At 35.6% G+C, this 26,360-nt stretch overlaps 1 protein-coding gene and 1 long non-coding RNA gene across 4 annotated transcripts; both read right to left on the reverse strand.

Moving 5' to 3' along the window:
- Positions 1-4,053: 4,053 nt before the first annotated feature.
- On the reverse strand, positions 4,054-21,354 carry LOC105332691 (b(0,+)-type amino acid transporter 1). Of its 3 annotated transcripts, none has more exons than XM_066068794.1 (13): positions 21,155-21,354; positions 20,857-20,964; positions 20,186-20,287; positions 8,925-9,167; positions 8,706-8,831; positions 7,867-7,966; positions 7,716-7,760; positions 7,383-7,506; positions 6,156-6,259; positions 5,978-6,074; positions 5,516-5,674; positions 5,072-5,154; positions 4,054-4,863 (listed from the first exon to the last, which is right to left on the reverse strand). In XM_066068794.1, the coding sequence occupies exons 2-13, from the start codon at positions 20,960-20,962 to the stop codon at positions 4,767-4,769; spliced, it is 1,386 nt and encodes a 461-aa protein (XP_065924866.1). In that variant the 5' UTR covers positions 20,963-20,964; positions 21,155-21,354; the 3' UTR covers positions 4,054-4,766. The 3 variants fall into 3 exon arrangements, with proteins under 3 accessions (XP_065924866.1, XP_065924865.1, XP_065924867.1); XM_066068793.1 differs by having other exon boundaries at positions 4,986-5,154; positions 21,155-21,350; XM_066068795.1 differs by lacking the exon at positions 20,186-20,287 and having other exon boundaries at positions 4,986-5,154; positions 21,155-21,353.
- Positions 17,915-18,781, reverse strand: LOC105349221 (uncharacterized). Its single transcript, XR_004602380.2, has 3 exons — positions 18,549-18,781; positions 18,265-18,341; positions 17,915-18,026 (listed from the first exon to the last, which is right to left on the reverse strand). It is a non-coding gene; the product is annotated as an uncharacterized lncRNA (long non-coding RNA).
- Positions 21,355-26,360: the final 5,006 nt, after the last annotated feature.

Consider the following 26,360-nt stretch of genomic DNA (forward strand, 5'->3'; position numbering starts at 1 on the left):
CTTTCTTATGTGTAACGTTCTAATTGAAGTTCTAATTGAAACTAGAAATTTAAATATCTTTGCTCACTTTTATGTTGCTTACCTTCTTTATATATTATTGGAAACAGCAGTTATAACGGGATTTTTTGGCCGAGTTTATCTTTAAACACTTTAGCCCCGATGCACCTTATTAAAACAATCTATAATGCATCCTTGAAAGAATTCTTATCTCTATTCTGTAAAACTTGTAGATGAAGAGAAATATGATACCTGGAAAAGATTAAAACATGTATACTTTAGATGAGCCGCGCAATAACAAGTCCATATTTATAATGGTCGGGAATGTACAAATTGGTTAGGACTCATTTCTGAGTTTTACTCAAGGATTCATTCTTTCCTTCTATGTTGATCTTTCAAGACCTAACTCATAAACCGAGTCCTTCCTTTCTATGCCTATCTTATAAACTGAATCCTTCCTTTCTAGGTCTAACTCATAAACTGAATCCTTCCTTTCTAGGTCCAACTCATAAACTGAATCCTTCCTTTTTAGGCCTATGTCCTTTACAAAAATTTAGATTATTGAGAATTTTCAAAATTTGTACATGACAACTAGTTGCTATGTACAAATTTTGATTCTCAGTAATCTAAGTTTTTTGTAAAGGACACCTAACTCATAAACTGAATCCTTTTTTAGGCCTAACTCACAAACCGAATCCTTCCTTTCTAGGCCTATCTTATAAACTGAATCCTTCCTTTTTAGGCCTAACTCACCAACTGAATTCTTCCCTTCTATGCCTGACTCACAGACTAAATCCTTTCTTTCTATGCCTGGCTCACAAACTGAATCCTTTTAAGACGCAAACTTATTTTTTCCTTTTCAGGTCTAATCCACAGACTGAAATCACCCCTTCTAGGCTTGATGATCATAAATGAATCCTTTCTTTCTAGGTTCAACCCTGAGACTGGCTATTCTTGTCTAGATTGTATTCCATACTTTCAAGATTAGAAAAGTGATTCATTCCTTTTTGATTTGACACGAAGCCATCTAGGGATCGTACGTCCGGAAGTTAACATTTTTAGGAGCCAAACAACTCAAATAATAAAGAAATTGAAATTGAAAATATATTATATCTAAATTGGGTCAGAAAAGACATTCACCTAGAAGCAAAAGAACCCCCGGGTGCAAAACTTGTTCATATATATATACAAACTCAACTTGCATCTAAACAGTCCAATGCTTTGGTGATTCATGCTGGTAATGAAGGTGGCGACATTGCAGAAAAAATACATAACCAACGTCAGCAAGTTATGTAAAAAATTTTATGCAATGATCGTTGGACTTTCAGTATGATGTAACTCTGTTTCTTGCGTCAAAACAAGTCAAAATGACGCTGGTTTCAAGCGAAATACACACCGATTGCGTAGTTTTTGCACAAAGGCCAGACAAATCTTGTTGATTTCAAAGAGCCGTTGTTGACAATGAAATAGACAGGCATACGTCACATTTGACACGACTACCCAAAGTTGGTTCTAAATTACTGTTCATATACACAAGTACGTTAGCTAAAAGAATCGGCCAAATCGTCGTCTATGGAAATTTGAGTCGGGCATCATGATTATTTCAGTGTTTTTTATTATGCTGCTGAAGGCCGTTTGACCAAACGATATGGATTTCAGGCCTGTCAGTTTCTACAGAGCTATGAATGTACAAGTTATTTCCGCAAGAAATAAGAGGGAGTCATACTCGGTAGATGTTATACAAGTAATTTAAACTTTGTATAAATGGGCGAACGTGTGTCTTTCACTAATTAATAAGTCATGGACTTATTGACAATAAACGATTGTTAATTAGTAAAAGACACGTGTATTAAGATGACAACGCAATTATCAAAACAGATATGAGGATAATTAACAGTTTAAAGCAATAAAAATTACCACATGTTGTAAACAAGCCCGCGCTTAGTTCTGTATCCAGACTAATCAAAGTTGGATTCTCGAAAATGACGAAAGAAGACGGGGGAATAAGATGACGCAAATGCCCATTCGGTTTAGTAGTGAAATACAATTTTAAATTTATTTTTCCCCAATTAAATCTATTCAAATATATTATAATACAACTTTGCAAAAGCAATTTTTCTAACTATAGTCAGTTTTTAATATATTTAAGAAAAAAAATATTGTCGGAAATTTTGGTGGTATCGAACCCGTAACATAAAAACCCTAGATATATAAGGTTAGCTTATGCCAGGTACCACTGAGCCAATAAAGTGATCTGACACAATAAAGTGGGCTTTTTAAATATTATGTGTGACTAAGGTCACGAACTATCGGACTTGTATTATTTTTCAAAACGTTCAATTGTTGGGATACAAAATGACATTTTTAAAGTATAGTGGGTCATCTCTCCACGTTTTTGTTGGTTGAAATCGGTTTGTTTTCCAATAGACCTTAATTAGACATTGAGTAAAATATGGAGCACAGGCCCACTCTATAAAAGAAAATGCCTTGAAGTTCTAAAAAATGACAATATTTGCAGGTTTTGATACGTATACGCCTGATTGAGTCAATATATTCCAAGTATTGAACATACCTATAGGTTACAAATCAATGATTCGTTAAATGCATATTGTTTTCAATGATTTTTTAAAAAACCCATAAGATTTATTGATACTTTAATTTTACAGTAGCCTGTCCGACCGCGTATGGGCATTTTACACACCTTATCCACCCATCTTCTTTATTACTATAGTGATTCAAATCGTGATTAATTTTTCTTTACTGAATACTGTCGAACAGAAAATGGCTTAAGAAATCATTTTTAAGAAACTAAAGTACATGTAAATATGTTGGCCAACCTGTTGACCATTCAGCCGCCATGAGGGTGTTCTTTTAGAAACTGACAAGACTGAAATCTATACGGTACATTATCATGGTCTTACCATGTTAAAACGTATTTTTAAAAAATCCTAATGCATTATTTACAGGTATTTAAAATAGCTTTAATTCAGAAAGCTATGATGATTTAAATATGTTTATCGTTCATTATAGTGTATTTTGGAAGTTACAATGTTGGCTCTGCATGTCTTGTTTCTTGATCGATCGAACACTCGGCCTTTCATGTAGTTATGGTTACCATGTATAATCTTACATGTCTGGAGAATTCGCTCATACTTATGTGTAACGTTCTAATTGAAGTTCTAATTGAAACTAGAAATTTAAATATCTTTGCTCACTTTTTATGTTGCTTACCTTCTTTATATATTATTGGAAACAGCAGTTATAACGGGATTTTTTGCCGAGTTTATCTTTAAACACTTTAGCCCCGATGCACCTTATTAAAACAATCATCCTTGAAAGAATTCTTATCTCTATTCTACAAAACTTGTAGATGAAGAGAAATATGATGCCTGAAAAAAAGATTAAAACACGTTTACACCAGCAATAACAAGTCCACGGATTAGGAATTTTACGATTTGGGAATTTGGGGGTTTTTTTTTGGCAGAATTTTCGATTTTCATGACTTTGGGAATTAGTTTTTTTTTCTTGTCAAAATTTCTGATGATTAGTCTAGCCCCCCCCCCCCCCCCCCCCTTTCAATGAGGAGTAATAAATATTTCAGTTTTAACTCAGGAGTGTTGAATAGTTAAATATGTCAGCTTTAACCCAGGAATATTGCATATGTCAGCCTTAACTTCACAAAACTTTGAATGTATTCATTCAGTTAGCCACAACAGTTGTTTTGTTGTTGAAATTATTGGACTTTGTTTAAACGTATTAGATAGATATTAAGCAAGAATTTTCTCTGACTTTGCTAGAAAAAGAAAGAAAAATTGAAACTCAAAAATTGTTCTACTGAACCAGGTTTGGCAGAATCACTCTGGACCACTAAAAAATCATCTATCAAAAACCGAAGTCTCAATGCAAGTTTGATTCTGCTTATTTCAACAAATTTCTGAAGGCAAAGAGTTGATTTTAGAAACATTACGGTTATTAATACAGTCTTTATGCATTTCTTTCCTTCGAAAGTTTATATACATCACAGATAATATTTTAATGGTGTTTGGCATTTTCATAGTTCATTTATTGTGCTTAAAACATTTTTCTTTAAAGATAATTCTGCACTTTTACTGTTTTACAGCATTTAGTGCCCAAAATGAGTTAATTTTTAAAAAAAAACCACATATAAAGGAAGGATAAAGGTGAGAATTAGGATCTTCATTCGTTGAAAATATAATTGAAAATTATCCTAACATTTTCAAAGAAGTATTTTCGTGATGAAAAATAATCATCTTTGCAATGATTACTGATGACTAATCAAGGAAGTTGTTAATGTCACTAAATTAGATGGTTAAATTCACTAAATAAGCTGTTTAAATTCACTTAATAAGTTGTTATCGATGATTGTTGGAGATTAGGCAATAGCCCCCGTCTATTTACAAGGAAAAAGTCATGTCAAATTTTGATTGGCTTGACTGTCTTCACCCACGGTCCCCAATTCTTTTCCTGTCATTGGTTGGTTCAGGGGCCTGTTTCCTGGTTCGGCCAACGTATCCCTGTCTATGTTGGTGCAAATATCAGTTCTCCCTTATTTCGGTTTCGCTAAATGTTTTATCTCTCAAGCTGATATGTACGCGGTCCATATTGTTTTGAATTTCAGAGAACTTTTACGTCTCTTTATCAGTGTTCTAGTTCTAGGCCGGACGAGGACAAGCTTTAGCCATCTAGGTCTCTTTAGATTGCTCTTCCTAAATGTTGAATTTACTCCTTTGAGCCAACACACAGAAAGTTTATTTATATGTTTTGGAGGGGGCATGTATTGTCATTGGAGTATATCGGAGGGAGGAGATATCTCTAGGAACAGCTGAAGGAAACTGTACAAAAATCCTGCAAAAATTAATCCATAAATATACCTTTTTTATGATATAAACGAGATTATGGGTTTGTGATATAGAGAAAGAAGGATACCCGCAGAATCACAAGGAATATTTTTAACATCTTCAACTTACCACTTCCTGGAACAGAAAAGCGGAAGTAAATAAAAGGGAAGTAAATGAAGACTCCTACAACAAGAACGGAAAAGGCGAAAACGTACTCCATCTTTACTCCGTCCAGAAAAGGGGCGACCACGAGGTATACACACGTGACCAGCACGACGAGGGAGACAAAGATTGGGACCTGCAGAAAAATAAAACAGAAAAATAGAAACTTTCCAAAATTATAAAAATCCTAATCGGGGGAGGGGGCGTACTGTTCCTATCACTCCAAACTTTGTTATTTTTCTTTCTTTTACATGCTCCCAGAAAATTGGGGAGGGGGCAACTCCATGTATATTCACTCTTTTAATTATAAAATTTAAAAAAAAAATTGTTTGGTGCGAAAAAAAGTGCCCCCCCCCCCGCCGATTCTAATCCTGAAATCGCTCTCATTTAAATGATTCAGCAGAAATAAGAAACCCGGCATAATATCTAATAAGTCAAGATTTTTTGGAAAATATTGCTTCAATTGAAAAGTTCACGCAGTCAGTCAGTTTACATACCCTGACTACTCTTGGAGTGTCTTTGGTATCCTTCTGGAATTTAAACACAATGTGTGCCACCATGATGAGTCCGTAAGTCCCCCACACGATAAATCCGGTCAGGTTCAAGATGGAGCCCACGTTACCAGGCAGAACCAGGTAAATAAGAGCAAGCACGGTCTGGAAACATTGGACATCGTGATACAACAGGTAAGCACAGGTAATTAATTAGTTCTTATAATCAAGGATGCACATATATGGTCAAGATGATACATCAGTAAGCTAATTACGTAGTCAACGTTTTTGTTAATTATTTTCTAATTGATACATATCCATTCCTTTAATGATCGTATAGGAACCAAATGAGTAGTTCTAATATATTAGTATTTGGTTTGATGTGAGAATTTAAAAAAGTTCACAGTTTTTAGGAATAAAAAAAACAAGACTTTGTTTCAAACGAAAAGGAGACCGACATTCACTGACCATCAAGATTACGGAGGGTGTCGGGATCAAGGAATGAACGTTCAGATAGCACAGCAGGGATGGAAAGTTCCGGTCCCTCGCTGCTGCAAAGATCATCCTAAACAGAGGAAAAGATGGATGGGTAAAAATATTAAATGGTTAATGTCGCTAAAGCACTCTACATTTTTTCCTTGCTAACCTGGAATTTACAAACGCTCCGCCATTGGCCGACCCAAACACAGAACAGGCCACGATGATGGGAACAAAGATAGCTCCTCCTCCAAACAGCTTCTCCGCCCAGGTCTAAAACAAAGATGGTCCATCTCTCATCTCTTTAAAACAGGATACACAAACCGCTACCCAATTGAAATACACTAAAAAATTCAGGTTTTTTTGTGTCTATCATGCATACGAAATGTAGGCAGATGCTGCTTCCTTTTTTGGGTCCATATCATTTTGGGGAATGTAATGCAAGTAAAAGGGAATTATAGTGGTAAAAAATGTTCTGTACTTATGTGCCCTTTTGGTCATTTACCACGCTGACAAGCCTTGGGTTCATACCACGCCCACAAGCCTTGATTTCTTACCACGCCCAAAAGCCTTGGTCCCCTATAACGCCCACAAGCCTTTGTTTCCTGCCAAAACCATAAGCCTTGGTTTCTTACCAGATCCACAAGCCTTGGTTTCTAACTGTGCTTACAAGCCTTGGTTTCTTACCGGTCAACAAGCCTTGGTTTCCTATAACGCCCACAAGCTTTGGTTTCTTACTCTAACCACAAGCCTTAGTTCTTACTCTACCCACAAGCCTTGGTTTCTTAGCACGCCCACAAACCTTTGTTTCCTACCACACCCATGAGCCTTGGTTTTCTAAAAAGCCCACAAGCCTTGGTTTCTTACCAGTCCTACAAGCCTTGGTTTTCTTATCTCGCCATCAACCCTTGGGTAATAACCACACAAACAAGCCTTGGTTTCTAACCACGTCCACAAGCCTTAGTATCCTGCCACGCCCACGAGGTTTGGCCCCTATAACGCCAACAACCCTTGGTTTCTTCCACGCCCACAAGCCTTTTTTATCTATAACGCCCACAAGCTTTGGTTTCCTACCACCAAAACAACCCTTGGTTTCCGAAAACGCCCAGAAGCCTTGGTTTCCTATAACCCCCACATGCCTTGGTTTTCTATAACGCCCACAAGCTTTTGTTTCCTACCACCCCAACAACCCCTGGTTTCCTAAAATGCCTACAAGCCTTCGTTTCCTATAACGCCCACAAGCCTTGGTTTCCTACCAACCCAACCTTTAGGTTATTACCACTCCAACAACTCTTGGTATCTTACCACAACCCTTTGTTTTTTACCACAACCTGTGGTTTCCTAATAGTACAGCCCTTGGTTTTATATACCACGCCCATAGTGCTTAGTTTCTTACCACACCTACTGCCCAGGAGGACAGAAACTCGTCTTTGGTGAGCAGAGTGAAGTAGGACACGTTGACCAGCATGTAAATAAAGAACACGGTCAACATGGACACACCGATGGACAGTGGCAGGTTCCTGCAATAAAAGATTTACGGTAAGGGGACACACAGAGCAGAAGACGATGCAGTAAGGGGGTCACACAACAGAAAAAACAAGAGGTCACATAGCGCACCTGTCAAAAGGTGGATCTTGGACCAAATCAGCGAAGAATAACACGTAAAAATTCACCTAAAACTGGACTTCCTCTCGAGCCAAGTCCGTGATTTTTAGTAGATGATACTGACCTTTGAGGTTTTTTCAACTCTTCCATCGCATAATTTAGGTTTCCCCTGAAAGAAGACAGGGATTGACTCTATTTACTGTACATTTCTTATCGTTGAAACGCACGTTAATTAAACTCTACTTAAAATAAAAAAGAGTTAATTTTCGACCTACCATCCACCAAAAGCCCAGAGTCCGCTGTACAGAGCCGATGCGATCCCCGATAGTTCTGTGTTAGACCCTTCGAAGCCAGATTCCAGTATTCCATAATTACCTTTATAATATCAAAGTATTAAAGTACTGACTTGAGTTGATTTTATCAATTATTATTTATTTTAAAATCAACGATGTGTTATTTTGCCTGGCAAGTAGTTTATAATCTGTATTTGAATTACGCACATTTTATAATATGGATTCTCGGACTTTTCCAAGAATTTCGAGAAAACCCCGTATGAATCATGTTGTGTAATAATTAAAGATAGAATTTATTCCATCAAACTATGTATCAGTATTCGAAATATTCTAAAAAGTGTATGGATCCACGTAATATTATATAAACTCTAGTCTCGTTCAACGCTCGGCTGTCTCTGTTAATATCCGACAAGCAAGAGATACTCTCTGCTTGTCGGAGATTTACGGAAACAGTCGATGGTTGAACGAGACTATATTTAACTCTGGCGTAGAAATACATATGACTACAAAAAGTATCTAAATTATTCTCACTACTAGTATATAAAATCTGGCTATTTCAAGGATTTATAAATAAGTTTCCTTTAAAAAAAAAAACAATGCTTCAGCATACATAACATCGAATTTATCGATTATTTTCAAGAACTAAGTCTTGTCAGCGGTGATGATTCGTGTTTAGGTCCAAACACTCTTTCAGTTCCGGTTTGTCAGAATAACTGCATAGAAGAGTTGATTATAATCAACTCTTAATAATGATAAAATGACACTTTAATTTGTTTTAGAAGATACTTCGTATAAGTAACGGACATTTGTTTTTCTGATACCTTTAACAAGAGAGTATATTCCTCCGCCGATGATGACGAGTAATCCGCCCACTTTGATGACGGAGAACAACACCTGCGTCCGCGCCGCCAAACGGACACTCACGACGTTGACAATGGCTACGCTGACTGCAAAGACCCGGATCAAAAATCTTACAGAAAACCATACATTGAGATTTGCCAAATATGGGCAGATTGAGGATACACACATTTAATACGAACTAATAACAACTGCCGCTGTCAGTTTCGTCCATCCCTGGGTCCGCTGGCACTCGTCCAGAGCTGCGCGGGAAATATACTCAGCCACTGTTAGACTTTTAACGAGTTGAGCAGCAGGTCCAATAACAACAGCACTGACCCAGACAAACAGAAACGCTGGAAAGTTCCCGAAGGCTTTGTGGAGGTAGACATAGGATCCACCAGACCGGGGCAGGAGAAGTCCAAGTTCCGCCATCACCAGCGCTCCTACCGGAAGTCGGGTCAAATTAATCAAGTGTAGTATAGAGGTTAGATAGAAGTATAATTCTATTTTTGATATATTCGATCAGTGCTTACTATCTATTCAAGATATATTACTAAAGTCAAGTACTCTTTACACAATTGCGCTGAAAAATAAAGTTCCATTCATCATCTGCAGATACAACATTATATCAAACAGGGTTGGCAAAAAAGCGGGAAATACTCATATTTCCCAGGACGGTGGGAAATACTGGTAATTCCCGGGAATTACTGGTATTTCCCGGGAAATACTGGGAAATAAAGTACAACTACATATTATAGTACTTCATACTTAAGACATTAGTCTTAATTAAATCTGTAGGGATGTAGACAATAGTACACCTTGTCAGCAATGACATTTTATAATGTTCTTTGATTTTAACAAGTTTTGACTGGTCAGTAATGCATTGGTTATCTCTTATGAATACTCAAAACATGGTTCATTCATTACCATTGTAATTTGTTTTTAAGGCTTTAATCAGGTATAGGTGCATCTACACAGTTATCATAAACATGATATCATAGGTCCCATTTTCTGGTTATTTGGTGAATATGAAAATGGGGCAAGAAAATTATGAAAAATAAAGTGTGACTGTGTCACTACCTCAGTATGCAACACACCTAAGAAGAAGCCAATTAGCCCCACTCATAGTATATATCTCCCCAAAACAGGAGCACAAAACTGTCAAGTGTAATTATTTATTAAAACAACATGTGTTATTATTGAATTTTTACTTGCAACACCTACACTAATTATAACAGTTTATTTTGTGCTTTGAATTATAAATCTGTAAAACACAAAACTTGAAGTTAAAAAAAACTGGACTAAAATTTGTACATTAGCAGCTCTAGAAATCTTTTGGAATAGGTGATCTGGTGAATTTAAGATTTATAAACTGACAGTGAAATGGGGAAGTATAATAAATTGGTTTTTGATGCTTACTTTTAATATCTTTTATCATAAACATAAATTTTACATTGAACAAACTAAAGAAATAAAGATTATAAATTTGTATTTCCCAGTATTTCCCAGGTTAGTGGAAAACAGTAGTATTTACCGGGACGGGAAATACCGGTATTTACCACTGGTAATTCCCAGCACTGGTATTTCCCGGCCAACCCTGATATCAAATGTTTAGGATATCAATGTATATTTTATTCGTGAAAGAAAAACAAAATTAACCTAAAATTATTTTTTTTTAAATCACCTTTTTGAAAGAAATAATATGTTTTACGGTGCGACCGTTGGGGCGAGCGCAGCATGTGATCAAGCAATGAATCATGATAAATCAATAAAAATAAAATTAACAACGTAAATAAATTTGATTGCAAAATAAAATAAAACATACAAATTTTTTCAGTAAATTTACATTATTCATAGTTTATAAGATTTGAAATTAGTAGAACAATAGTTCAATCTCAGATACAATGTTGTTGAATAATAAAGATTTAAAGTAAATGTTCATTGCACTCTATCTGATTGTAACGTACGTCAATTCATCCCCTTTTTTTGCAGTAGACATTTTTTTTTAAAACATACAAAAATTGACTTATCATAGAGCCCCCCCCCCCCCCCCATGTTAAACTTTTTTTTTTTCAATTTACACATAGAAAATCGACTTATCATAATTTTTCTTTTTTAATTTACGCTTAAAAAATTTGCTTATCATATTAAAAAAAGAAAATGGAATTGCGCCCCCCCCCCCACCTTGGAATTGGGAGCATGTAATTAATAAAAGTGAAAATAAAGAAACAAATGAACTGCCAAAGAGCTGAAGTATTAGAATTTTCTTTCATGATTTTGAGAATAATCATTTTTTTTGTTTGCTTGTAAAGATTTTTTGGATGAGGCTGCCATCCACCCACCCAACCCCCTTTTAAAAAACGATGCTATGTGTACGTTTCTGGAAATTAACGTTACCGTAATTATAGTGAATAAAATAAATGTTAGCATTCATCCAAGTGAGTGCATGTTACAACTGTTGCCTATATCTGAAGAAATGTCCTCATTCTTTAGCTTTGTAAGATTTTGAGAGGAATTTCAGCAGATTTGCAATAACTTCAGCTATAGTCTGTCCCAAGTTATTGCTTCCATCGCTTTTTGATGATTTTTAATAAAATTACACATACCTGTGAAAGAAATACAGTTGAAATCGTTAAAAGGAAATATATCCAAGATATCTTCATTGAACAATTATCCCTTTCCACTCAGAAAAATTTACAGGAACGAAAACAGATTCCTTACGGAGATTTATAATGGGGAATGTTTACATCTTTTCTCCATTCGGAATACACTCGGAATACATCGCGCAATTTTTAACGTTATCATCCGGGCTTATTAATGGCTGTTGCAATGCAAAATCTCCGTAGACTTTCAATTTCGGGATGTGTATTGAAACCTGAAGTGGTAGAGGGGGCGTTTCAAAACAGATAATCTGGACATTTTTTATATTAGTGGATGAACTTAGTTTGAGCACAAAGGTATATACTATTATTGAAATATCTAGCTGCAGATCTGTAGCTCTCTGGTTGAAAAAATTCGGATAGACAAACCAGAGAGCTACAGTTCCAAGCGTTGCAAAAAAACCCTCCGATTTACGCCGCCGTTTTTGTGTCGCTCGCTTCGGGAATTATATCCGACTTTAAAAGCATTCAACCGCCTAAAAAATTGGATTTATTAATTAAACATATAGTTTACCCTAACTCTGCTAACTTTGTTTTCCTTTCAATGGTTCACAACGGCCATCCTTCGCCTTGGAATGACATCGTGTTAAAAAACTCGCCTTATGACAGCCATGTTTACCTAGTAGCGAGATCTCGGGTGCGTCGATTTACCCAAATGGACCCAAATGGCGATTAAAGTGGAAAACAATTATAATAAAATCCTTACTACTAATATTATCACTTGTTTTAGTCATTTCATGGGGTTTTAAGCCGTTATTAAGAAAAATAAAGACCCAAATTGCGACCCAAATGGCGATTCAAGCGGAAAACAATTATAATAAAATCCTCATAATTTAGGGAAATTTGGAAAAATAAAAGTCGAAGGTCCAAAACAATAATTAAAATTATTTCAGTATATCTTTAAAAATTGTTTTTGAAAAATAAAGATGAGCATTTTATCTCGATTTGTTAAAGTATATAATGTATGTAATCATATTCAAATAATATAAATATATATATTATATAATAATAAAACAACTTTTTAAAATAATTTTAATTATTGTTATGGACCTTCGGCTTTTATTTTTCCAAATTTCCCTAAATTATGAGGATTTTATTATAATTGTTTTCCGCTTGAATTTGGGTCCATTTGGGTAAATCGACGCACCCGAGATCTCGCTACTAGGTAAACATGGCTGTCATAAGGCGAGTTTTTTAAAACGATGACATTCCAAGGCGAAGGATGGCCGTTGTGAACCATTGAAAGGAAAACAAAGTTAGCAGAGTTAGGGTAAACTATATGTTTGTAACCGTTCTTGGACGAATAAAACAAAACACCAAGACGATTGTAGGGTTCTATATTATATATTCTGAGCGTTACGTCGCATTAATCGTTTCACCCTAAAACAATACATAAAACAAATAAGCACACCACTATAACAACACAAACATTATAGACATCACAAACATGTATAATATACATTTACTTATAGGTCAATTATATCGCTTTACATTTAATCGCAATACACGATAAATCTGAATTTTATGTTAAATAATATTTCCAACTCTTAGAAACATCACTCTAATATATAGATTATATGAAAACTATTTACAATAATGAATTTTAACAGATAGTTACCAATTTATGGAACTAGGTGCACGACACTGCATATACGTAGTATCAATCAGCGGATCAGGCTCATTATATGACTTGACCTATTTATAATTTATACAATATATAAGATCTTGTCTACTATACAATTAAATATTTAAGACGTATACTGCTCACTGATATTTACATTGCACTGTATTCAAAACGTTCACTCTACACACTCATACTTATATATTAACTTTATTTATTTATTTTAATCTAGTTTAGAATTGTATTTATTGAAAGAATTATGTTTTAAAAGAATAACTTACAGGTCTGAGTCTGTATGCTTTGTCTCAGTCTGAAACACACCTGTCTGGCTTGAAGTCTTGGTTGCAATTAAAGAATTACAGAACCAGAATACAAAAGAATATCTCCCGCCAAACTCTATCAGTAGTGACCAATACTGACCAATCACAAACCGTAAATATAAAAATACCTATCTTCAAATGGAATAATCCAAACCACTGAAATAAATAACCTAAACTGACTTTACCATTATTTATAATAGGGGTGTTTAAGTTTACACACACTTGTTAGTATTAGTGCAGCGCAAAGAGTGAAAGATGGAAAAAATGAATGAATACCGGTAACTAATGCTAAAAATAAAACTAAGTCAAACTATCACAAACTCCCCCCAGTTGTGAAATGACGTCCTCGTCATTTCCAACTGAGAACTGAAACAGCTATGATCATAAAAACAATATATCTACAATTTGCTAATAATGTCTGAAATGCAACCTAATAAAATATTTCTTTCCTCTGACCGATTTGTGTTTTCTAAAATTTGCTTCAAAATACTCAACTCTTCTCTTCGCCTGTCGCAAATCTGATACAGCTGGTAATCGGCAAATCTCTTTGGCGGTCGTCTAGTTCTTGCAGATCTCCTTAACCCTATCTCATCACCAGGTTCAGAGCCATCACCCTCCTCATCTTGGGGTGCAGGGTCTTCCGCGGCTTCCCTTTCTGGCTGTGTAACCACTTCTTCTACAACTCTAACTGGTTCCTTAGAAATCTCTATAGGAGTTCTTTGTACAGGTACCTTTACTACTTGGATCTCATATTCTGAGTCACTATCACTGATATCTAGATCTGCCACATCATTTTGCTGCTTCAACTCTGTTTCTTCTTCATTCTGTGTTGTGTCCTTCTGTTTATTGGCTCTTGGTTTGGGAATTGGTTTCTCCTGAAACTCTTGGTCTATGCATCCTATTGGCAATAGGAGGTTCCGATGAAGAGTTCGCTTCTTTCCGGTTCCATCCTCTCTCTGTACTACATAGACTGGTACTTCTTTGTTTGGCTGGCGCAATACGATGTATGCCTCCTCCTCCCACTTATCAGCTATCTTGTGCTTACCATCGAAAGCAACAACCTTGACAAGAACTCTATCTCCTTCATGAAGATCTATACCTCTTACCTTTAAATCATAATACTTACCCTGTTTCACTCTAGACCTATCAGCTGATTTCCTCGCCAGATGGTACGCTGTCTTCATTCTTGTTCTGTGGTCTTCTATGTACTTGGTAAGTGATTTTTTCTCTTGGTTGTTGATTCCGAAAGCAACATCAACTGGCAAAAGTGGTTCACGGCCGAACATCAATCTGTACGGTGATTGTCCTGTACTCTCATGCCTGGTACTGTTGTATGCCTGCACCAGGGGAAAAAGGTACTTCTTCCAGTTGGTCTTTTGGGCTGGATGGAGAGTTCCAAGCATGTTGAGTAGCGTCCTGTTGAATCTCTCACACATCCCGTTGCCCATGGGATGATAGGGAGTGGTCCTTGATTTCTTCATCCCTGTAATCAGACATAGTTCCTTGATGATATTTCCATCAAAATTCGCACCCTGATCACTATGTATTCTGACTGGAATGCCATAATTGGTAATGAAATTGTTGTAGAAAGCCTCTGCTGTGGTTTTAGCTGTAAAGTTCTTCGTGGGCACAGCCACAGCAAACCTGGAAAAATGATCTGTAATGATCAGTATATGCTGGAAGCCTCCTTTAGATGGTTCAAGTGTCAGGAAATCCATGCACACCAATTCAAGGGGGTATGATGTCTGGATTGGCATGAGAGGGGCTCGCTGGTTAGTTGGAACCTTCCTACGTAGACACCTATGGCAATTCTTGATCCATCTATCAATATCACAATTCATACCGTTCCAGTAGAATCTGTCGCGGACCAGAGATGTTACACGGTCACGTCCTTGATGTCCAAAATCATTGTGTAGATTTTTCAACACCACTGGAATCATATCCCTTGGAACTACTATCTGTTTTATGCATGTATCATCTATGGTAACTTTCCTCTTTAAGATTCCTTCTTCCATAATTAATAGATGAAAATTCCTAATAAGTGCTAAAGAATGAGCAGAGGTTGGTAGATCACTCATTCGGGGTCTCTTACCTGATTTGACATAATGCATCCACTTCTGTAATACTGGGTCTTTGTGTTGAGCTTCTTTCCAGTCAACCTGTTGAAATTGGGAAATTTCAGAATTTAACTGATTAACTAATTCTGAATCTACAGATAAATTCTCTACAAAAGGAATCTCTAACTGAATAGATTGACATAATGCTTTCATACATTCATCTGAAATAGAAGACATGTCATTAGTTTGTTCAGTTAGTCTTGATAGTCCGTCTGCGTCTGAGTTCTTAACTCCAGGTCTGTATAGAATATCTAAATCAAAATTAGCTAAAGAAGCCAACCATCGATGACCTGCAGAGTCTAACTTGGCTGAGGTCAATACGTAAGTAAGTGGGTTATTATCTGTCAAGACTTTAGTCTTACTCCCTAGTAAATAATCCTTAAATTTGTCGCATACTGCCCACTTCAGTCCTAAAAATTCAAGTTTGTGGGCGGGGTAGTTTTGTTCTGGTTTAGTGAGGCTCCTACTGGCATAGCTGATGACTCTCTTCACATCTCCTTGTTTCTGATATAGAACTGCGCCGAGAGCAATCTTACTTGCATCTATGTGCAGTTCAAATGGCAGGCTGTAATCAGCATAACCGAGTATAGGTGGAGTTGCTAATGCTTCCTTCAATCTGTCAAAAGCATTCTGTTCCTCACTTCCCCACTTCCAGACTTTTCCTCTCTTCTTGCTTGATCTCTTACTATCTGTTGGTATGGGCATCAACTCTGATAAAGGTCTTGCTATCTTGCTGAAGTTTCTGATAAATTTGCGGTAATAACCGACAAAACCTAAAAATTTCCTAACTTCTTCTGGAGTTGTAGGTATGGGCCAGTTAAGAACTTTGTTCGTTTTCTCTGGGTCTGTCTCAATACCTTGATTTGAAACTATATGACCTACATACCTGACTCTTTCCTGAAAGAAATTACATTTCTTTGGGGAAAGCTTCAACCCTGCTGCCCTTAACTTGTCAAATACTTGTTGAAGTCTATCTAGATGTTCTTCATATGTTCTTGAGAAGATGATAATGTCATCAAGAAAAATAAAACAGATGTTAAGGTTCAATTCTCCAAGACAGTCTTCCATAAGTCTTTGGTATGTAGCCGGGCTGTTCGAAAGGCCAAAGGGCATCCTATTATACTCAAAGAAGCCTAAGGGGCCAACAGTAAAGGCTGTGCGCTCTTTGTGGCTCTCCTCAATTTCTATTTGATGGTATCCAGATTTGGCATCTAGAACTGTGAAGTAGGAATTGCCTGATAAACTGTCTAGGATCTCCTCAATTCTTGGAAGGGCATAGGCATCTTTCTTGGTCTTGTTGTTCAACTGTCGGTAATCCACACACATCCTTAAATCTCCGTTTTTCTTCCTCACCAGACAACGTTGCTGGAAAATGGCGACTTGGATTTCCGAATGATTCCTGCTGTCAGTAGTTGTTGTATGTGATCTCTGACTTCCTTAAACATGGATGGGGGTATTCGCCTGTGACGCTGTCTAAAAGGTGTATTATCCGTCATCTCTATCCTGTGTTTGACTGTGGTGACGTGGCCAATATCTGTCTCACCCCAGGAGAAAATGTCTCTATTTCTCGCTATCACCTCTTTGGCCATGGCAAATTCCTCCTTTGTCAGGTTGTCTTGGGCAATATTAAAGTCTACTGACTGGGACGTGTTGTCTCCTGCAGGAAATTCTGGTATGTCCTCCACAGTGACTGGCTGAATTTCTGCAATAATCGCTCTAGGTGGTACCCTGACAGTCCTTGTTGTCACATTGCTTACAGTCACCCACACTGTCTCTCTCTTCTGGGGATTATAGTCCACTAAGTTTGGGATGATGTCTAAATCTGCAGGAATTGCTGATTTCTCTGTTGTCTGAATAATTGCCATGGTCTGTTTATAAGGAAACATCCTGTCTGCATATCCTTCTATTGTCACTTCAGAATTTGGTTGGATAGTAATGGGATTTCTTTCTGCAGACTTGATTACTGCCAGTCTGTATTTATTCTTCACTAACTCTCTTTCCCTTAATGCTAAACATCGAAATGTCCAATACCAGGGCTCATGCAGTCTTGATATCTGTAAGAATCTTTCTCCATGACATTCCTTTATTCCTCCCATTATGGAATTAAGAATGTTTGTCCCTAGTAATACTGGAACCTTCTGGTGATAATCTGTATCATTAACTACCAGGAATAAACATGTATACTGTCTGTCATCTCCTAATCCTTCTGATATGACATCTAGCTCTATCGCACCTTTATAAGGTAAATTACTGCCATCAGCACATTTCAACTCAAATAAATCTCCGATATCTTGAATTTCTACATCTTGCAAATTTTTCCCGGTCGATGCACCAAAATGTAACAGACACACTTATTGCCTCTGCTGGGGTTTGAACCCGGGTCCTCTGGCACGCCAGTCCAGCACTCTACCGATCGAGCTAAAGGGTTAACCCCAGCAGAGGCAATAAGTGTCTCTGTTACATTTGGCCCCACGTTGGGCGCCATTTTTGTAACCGTTCTTGGACGAATAAAACAAAACACCAAGACGATTGTAGGGTTCTATATTATATATTCTGAGCGTTACGTCGCATTAATCGTTTCACCCTAAAACAATACATAAAACAAATAAGCACACCACTATAACAACACAAACATTATAGACATCACAAACATGTATAATATACATTTACTTATAGGTCAATTATATCGCTTTACATTTAATCGCAATACACGATAAATCTGAATTTTATGTTAAATAATATTTCCAACTCTTAGAAACATCACTCTAATATATAGATTATATGAAAACTATTTACAATAATGAATTTCAACAGATAGTTACCAATTTATGGAACTAGGTGCACGACACTGCATATACGTAGTATCAATCAGCGGATCAGGCTCATTATATGACTTGACCTATTTATAATTTATACAATATATAAGATCTTGTCTACTATACAATTAAATATTTAAGACGTATACTGCTCACTGATATTTACATTGCACTGTATTCAAAACGTTCACTCTACACACTCATACTTATATATTAACTTTATTTATTTATTTTAATCTAGTTTAGAATTGTATTTATTGAAAGAATTATGTTTTAAAAGAATAACTTACAGGTCTGAGTCTGTATGCTTTGTCTCAGTCTGAAACACACCTGTCTGGCTTGAAGTCTTGGTTGCAATTAAAGAATTACAGAACCAGAATACAAAAGAATATCTCCCGCCAAACTCTATCAGTAGTGACCAATACTGACCAATCACAAACCGTAAATATAAAAATACCTATCTTCAAATGGAATAATCCAAACCACTGAAATAAATAACCTAAACTGACTATACCATTATTTATAATAGGGGTGTTTAAGTGTTTAAGTTTACACACACTTGTTAGTATTAGTGCAGCGCAAAGAGTGAAAGATGGAAAAAATGAATGAATACCGGTAACTAATGCTAAAAATAAAACTAAGTCAAACTATCACATGTTTAATTAATAAATCCAATTTTTTAGGCGGTTGAATGCTTTTAAAGTCGGATATAATTCCCGAAGCGAGCGACACAAAAACGGCGGCGTAAATCGGAGGTTTTTACAACGCTTGGAACTGTAGCGCTCTGGTTTGTCTATCCGAATTTTTTCAACCAGAGAGCTACAGATCTGCAGCTATGAAATATCAAGCAAAAAGTGGTGGAAGCAAAAACTCGGGACGGAGTATAGAGTAATTTCCCCTTATTGTGACGTCAAAGTTCACGTTGGTTAAGTTTCGTGTGACTCTCAAAAATTGAAACTCCCCTGAGAAATAAAAGTACGCGAAGTATACTGTTTTATTTACTTAAAAAGCATGATGTTCTTAAAATCACACATCTGATATGTACTTTGATTCTTACGAGAACGTGAGGTTGGAAACCATTGTTACTATGAATTGTGGGTCAAAATTTACTGACGCCGAAAAAATCTATCGGATCAATGTGTAAACCTTTGTGACGTCACTCGATTATTTTTTTATTGAGAGTGTACTGAGGTGAACTTTAGAGGTACCATTGACTGTAACGTTATGTCGTATACATCGTTATTGTTTTTATTGTCTTGCTGATTCTCGTGAGAATGTGAAGTGGTGAAAATTGCCATGATTACAGGGAACTACTGGGACGATTAAAACAAAGCATTACTGGTCCGATTTACTGACGCCAAAAAAATCCTTTGAATGAATGTGCAACTAGTCCGAATTTTCTATTCACACACGCCTTGCCGGTAGAGCTCGCTTCGCGCCGGCGCTGCGCGCCGGCGAGCTGCGCTCGCTATAAATGTGAAGTATTCATATTCCTACGCTATCCGCCTCCTCAGTCTTTTTCACGAAAATTTAAGTCATTCTTTGATTGACAATTTTTCACTAATGAATATTGCTTATATTATTACAATAAATATATTATGTTCATGATTATTGTTCGTTAGTTATTATATAATCTCTTTAATTATTAACTGTGTATGAGTGTGTCTTCTTTTTTCTAATGACGGAATGGTTATGCAACACCTGCACCATTGTAAAATCAATTTAAGGACTCAAGACTGGTGGCAGTACATGAAGAACTATATTCGCTAGTTTTCTTAACAAGCTCAGTGAATTTTACTTTGATTTCAACAGTGATCGGCTAAGCACAGTAAAAATTCAAGTAATGTAAAAGTCGAATATCTTGGACATGGGGCAACCCATGTCTATTCTTGTTTATATTAGTTTTATACGTTTTATTTCCGCTTACCACAGAATGAGATGGCTGCCGACAGTCCCCAGGCCACTAAACACAGGCCCACAGAGCCGGTACCCAGTAACACTCCTTTTGGGGAAATGAAGATCCCCGACCCTTGAAAGAAATGCAAGCGAATAAAACATTTTTTTATTTACAGAATGTTTTCTCTTTTTTTATTGAAACATATCCATGCCACTGCTGAACAGTTGCTTGTTTATTTATTTTTTTATTTTGTCACTGCTGTATTGTCTACAGTCCCTGAATCGTATAATTTAAAGCAATATGAGCTGCAATTTTCATGCTGAAATTTTTTTTGTACCAAAATGTTATTTTCTTCTAAAATGACAGAAATATAATGGTTTTTAAATTTCTGTTAGCCTTATTTTGTGGTAAAAGCCGTAAAGAACCCTTAATTGAAGCAAAAATGAATTATTGTCGTCCTGTACAAAAACTGATCTACTATATATTCCTTAGAAGAGAAATCTTTCTGCTAACAAAAACTAATGATTTTTTCAAATCTTATTTATCATAAAAGTTGAAGTTACATGCAGACTTTACATACTAGCAGGTTTTTGAAGCAAAATAAAATTCTAAAAAATACAGCTCATATTGCTTTAAATATCGTAGTAGTTTTGAAGATTTGTAGTTACACAAGGGGCAATGTTGTCAAAAAATGGCCGTACCTATGATTGTCCCAACAACGAACGCAATACCGCTCGACAGCCCCAGTCGGCGAGGAACAACCACTTCCGGTTGAACGATTACATCGTTTCCAAACTTGTGTGACATTTCTGAAAGAAAAAAAGATCTTTGTCTAGATTAGGAATAGCCTCTCAAAATCGATTCTACCTATTTTATTGTATAGGGGCAATCAAATATTAAAAAGATAAAACGATGTGACGAGCCCCTGTGATGAATTCGTAAATATGCAGTTTTCTGTGGGTTGTGATGCGTTATATAATACATAGTCATTGTACTCACTTGGTTGTTGTTGGGAGGAACTAACCTACTACACCCGTCGTCTGGTCATCAGTACAGATCCCGGAAAACCCCTTTCATAAAGTTTTCACCTGTGTGCATCTCTCACTAGGACACTGAATCATACACCTATAACACAGGTATGCTTTACTAACCTGTCGCCCGGGGATAAAAGGCGTGAATATTTGAATGTATAATTCACTGCACATTGAAGATTTCATAAAAAACAAAACAAAAACAATAAAACACAAACATTATCCAGTCAATGAACGCCAAAATTCGAAAAACCCTTAACAATTTACAAAATTTTAATTGTATATATTTAACATTATGATATAAAGTAATTATTCCAAGGGAAAAAGTCGCCTTGACTTTGTATAGAGTAGAGTGATTTTTTTTTCTATGCTTAATCATGAGTATCTATGCAAAAAAAATAAATAAGGTAATTAGCACAAGAAAGCAGTGAAAAGTTAGTTTTGTCCTAAGATCAATGTTAAGTCAGGCATATGGCAGACCCGTAGCATCATTTTTGAAAGTGGATGAGATTTATTATTACTAGACAATAAGAACATATTTTTGACTTAAGGAAGGAGTCTTCTCGTTATCAAACATACTTCTTATAATAAGAAATTCATGAAAATTTGGCACAAACGGATCATATTACCAAATGATTCTATCAGTTTAATCAAATTTGACCTTTTTGTTTTCGCATAAAGGTCAGGTCAAGGTCACTCCCTCTTTCCTCAACGTAAAGGATGATAAAAATAAGTGTAGATCTTTGTAATTCTGTAAACATTTGTTGAAGATTTGAAGATTCTATTCTTCAATGAAATGATAGAATATCAGAATGTCTATCAGCTTATACTACTAAATTGGAATGAATATTTAAACTAAAATTGATATTGCTTAGCCCGCATTTCCTCTAATTTTCTTAAATTTTGAAGAAATTTTGATTATTTTTTAATGCTTCCAATAATAAAATATTTCTGATTTTTATGTATTATGAAGACTTTATATAAAGATATAAATTGACAGAAAAGCTAATATATTGACCATTTAATATGAGAGAAAAAACTGATTTTAGTGATTTTTTCACAAAAATCAATGAAAAGAATGGGCGCTTTAAAAAGCTTATAAAAATGTAATTTCATAGGCAAATCATATTTTAAAAACATATTCTGAAACCCAAGTATCATATCATTAGTTCACATTAGTTAAAAAAAATCCAACATTAATGTTATTGTTTTTAAAATGGTAAAACAGACTCATTAATCTGCAGCAATTCTCAACTGCGAAACATGTGATATTTTCCTACGACAATATTACGCCAAAAATACAGTCCTTGTTAGATTCTAAACATTGATTACTTTTTCTATGCCAAGTTGTATGATAATAAAAAAAGAAAAAATATACTATTTTAATTTCCTTTCATCTTGATTTATAGGAACAATTCATCAAATTTACGTTTGACAAGTCGAAAACCAGAAAAGACTCCTTCCTTAAGTCAAAGACTATACTTCATGATCCTTGGGCCTGCCGATCGTCAAGATTACATCCTACCACAGATGTCACTTTATGCGTTTTTCGTTATTGGTTTGCATGCAAGAGAACAAATAACTGCAAGTATCAAAGCACAGATAGTCAAGACTAATTTTTTAAAAGGTGTTTGAATTAAAACAAAAACAACAATATTTTATACGCTGCGTAAATCCCGGATACCAGCTTCTCCCCCCCCCCCCCCCGACATATAGACCAGGGTGGGTGCTTAAATATAGCAGCTGTGCTGGATTTTCCACTTCACACATCCATCGCGCAACCTTCCTGTCATTTCTAGAAATACACCCGTGTGTAACACATCGACTCCGTATCTAACGTCTTTCTTCTCGAGAATATTGACATGGACTCCTTGTGATACACACGGGCATATTTCTTGCTATGACAGAAAGGTTACGCGATGGATGTGGGAAGTGGATAATCCAGCACAGCTACTACATGTATATTTAAACACCCACCCTGGTCTACATGTCGGGGGGGGGGGGGGGGTTTGTTTGGACTGCAGATGGTGTCAATGCGAAATGAACTCTTGACATGTGGTCTTAGAAATTTAAGATTCATTTATCTCCATTGTGTCGTTGCTTCCTTGTTTGTTTTTGTTTTTACTTTTGTTATTTGAATTGAAATGTTCTGTTGAAACATAAAGCGAATGTTACCGACATCTTTTTTGTGTTAAAATAGATTTTCTTTAAACAATCAAACCATTTGATATCTCAGAAAATTTGTGTATTTTAAAACGGTTACCCGATCGGAACGAAATGCGTTTTTAAAATCAATTTGCAATTCTGAGAATGAATGTCATCGCTAGTTTATAAATAAATGAAGTGCGCGATAGACTTCGAAATCAAACTATATGATTCTCACAAAATTATATGATACAGCAAAAAATCAAGAGTTTGTTGTGTCGATGACATTTTGATTGTTAATAAATCGAGGAAAGAAATACAACGAAAAAGACTGCAATATCAACGGCAGTCACGTGACACGTTTTATCCACTGACGTTACGTCATTCTAGGTCGAGGCAAAACAAGTCTACAGTCTGGACCCGGTGTAACGAAGAATTTGACCCGGGTTGAAAATTGACCCGGGGGTCATTTTACCACGTTGAATATCGAGACCAAAGGTGTTGAATAAAGACCCTAATCCGTTGAAAATTGACCTGCATCGTGGAACCGGTGTTGTATAGCAGTTTTTCCCCCATAGTAGCTTTTCCCCCCGGAAAACCTACTATATAGTAGACTTCCCCCCCCGGGGGGAAAATCTACTATATAGTAGCTTTTCCCCCATAGTAGGGTTTCTCCCTCACGTTTTTGGTTCAGATTTTATAACAAATATTTATGGAAATCCAGTAAGGATTAAAATCAATGTATCTACACTCCCAGGTTGCATACTAGTACATGTATATGCATTCATCTGTACAGGTTAAGTTTCGTTTTGCCGATTTATTATTTTTATAGACAATGCTGAAAGTTTAACATGTGTGTAATGGAACTACACATAGAACTTAATTTAGGTAATTTATTGAAAAAAGTTTTACAAGTTATACACTTATATGCATAATTCTGTGTTCTGAAATTGTATTAAACGAGAATGTTTTTAGAATTTCTTGATAAATTTATCAGACTGTTTGTCTGTTTGTGAAAATTTCATCCAGGGTAAACCTCTGTTTTAGAGAAATTTTGTTTCCGATGTTTCAGAGCCCGATCCTATAAAATCCTATTATATTAATTATAGTGCATATTGTTTAGGGTCAAATGTCTCATAAACTACAGATGACCATATCACCATATTTTTATAGTGGCAGTGGTTTACCACTTGAAGATGATTCTGAAAATTTCAGCCCTCAGGGTAGGGGCCCTTGATGTTTCAGGGCCCGATGTTTAAAACCCCATTATAATGATTGAATAGTGTTCTATAAGTGGGGACCCGAATCTCAAATTCTAGAGATGACCAATTAACCATATTTTCACAGTGATAGTGGTATACCACTAGTAGATGACACTGAAAATTTAAGCCCCCATGCACGTTAGGAGCCTTTGTTGTTTTTGAGCCCGATGTTTGAAATCCAATTATAAAGAATATGTATTTTTTAGGGCCCCATATCTCAAAAACTATAGATGACCACATGAACATATTTTAACGGTCATTTAAAAGTAAAAACATCATTAAAAAATACACAATCACTCATATATATCTTTATCAAAATGATTGAAAATTACGTTTTAATTCTGCTGCTCTTTTTTAATTTACAAACAATTTTTTTTAAAAAGGTACGCGCGTAAAATTCATTATTTTTCAAAACATTTAATCAATTCATAAGATGACTATTGATATAATGAATAATTAGATAAATAAATCAATGAACTTTTATTCATAAAAGGAGAAACCGAAAATCAAAAATAAATAACCAACCTAAGCGCATATACGACTTTTTTACTTGTTAGTTGATAAGCAGAACAAGCTTATATTTAAAAAAAGTCAGCTCATCACAATATATGTGTTGGTTGTTTTTTGGTTTGTTTTTTTTGGGGTTTTTTTAAAATTACCCTTGTTTAATTGTTCGAAGAAATAATATGGTACACAAGTAAATCTTTATTGCAAAAATATGAAACAAATAGTATAAATTTTTTAGGTAATGGAATCGTATATATCTTGATTTATATAGCATCGTTTTCAAAATTGTATATTTATAAATCACGTTGCAAACTTAAAAAGGGAAAAATAAGCAAATAGTGAGTGACAATATAAACATAAAGTTAGTTCAGATTCCATTTCACATTTTCCAAAGTAACCAGTAAAGATACCGACATTGTTCTGGTTGTGAAGACATTTCATTGTTTTTTAAAATGTTTACATCATAATATCTCGCGTTTCGTACATGTAGAAATGTGCTTAAAATATGAATATACGTAACTTTAAAACTAAATGGTGAACACTAACTTTACACATGCTTTTAATGCATAATTAAAATACCCCTTAACCATGATTTAGAACCCCATCAATCAAAGTAAAACTAAAACATTTCAGTTTCTCATCATATCATTGCATCCTGTCTCCCGTTTGATATTTAGAAGAAGAAATATATACTAGTAATTGTTTTTAAGATCGTCAATTCTAGCGGTATTAATTTAAAATTGATGGCCTTTTGGACGAAGGGAGTGATACATTTCCACTTTTTATTCCCTTCCTCTACAAAATTAAGTCAAGATTGGTCAGTTAGTTCCCTGGGAGAAGCTTATACATTAATGGTAATACATTTCCAAACCGGCGTATTTTCACTCAAATGTGTTCTTACATGTTCATAACGTCGAAGTCAAAACTGTAGATAAGCATCGATTAGATGAAAAAGATTCAAGGTATTCCGAAATCCGTGTAAAAGGTGTTGCAAAAAGGGATGAGAACAGGTGAAATAAACGATGATGACACATGCATGTTATGAAGGCGCATGCCTTAGTTCATATTTGGGGTTGAAAAACCATGTATTTTATTCTAGGTATTAATAAATGGCATAATTATCCTTTTTTGTGAGAAATTACTATCATATCAGTTATTGCAAATTATTGTCACGAATGGTCCACAATAAACATGGCCGGAAAGTAAAAATGGGGGAAAATCCACTATATAGTAGGTTTTCCGTGGGGGTAATCTGGCTAT

Source organism: Magallana gigas, chromosome 8 (genome assembly GCF_963853765.1).
Source record: "Magallana gigas chromosome 8, xbMagGiga1.1, whole genome shotgun sequence".
NCBI classification, from domain to species: Eukaryota; Metazoa; Mollusca; class Bivalvia; order Ostreida; family Ostreidae; genus Magallana; species Magallana gigas.

Bases quoted from the DNA above. Each gene is read 5' to 3' on its own strand.
- LOC105332691 (XM_066068793.1), bottom strand. From the start codon at position 20,962: ATGTCACACAAGTTTGGAAACGATGTAATCGTTCAACCGGAAGTGGTT. The intron at 9,168-20,185 runs GTAAGCGGAAAT...GACTTCCGGTAG, and splicing joins GGCAGCCATCTCATTCTGTG to GAGCGCTGGTGATGGCGGAA. The intron at 8,832-8,924 runs GTTCGTATTAAA...GGGTCTTTGCAG, and splicing joins GACAGCGGCAGTTGTTATTA to TCAGCGTAGCCATTGTCAAC.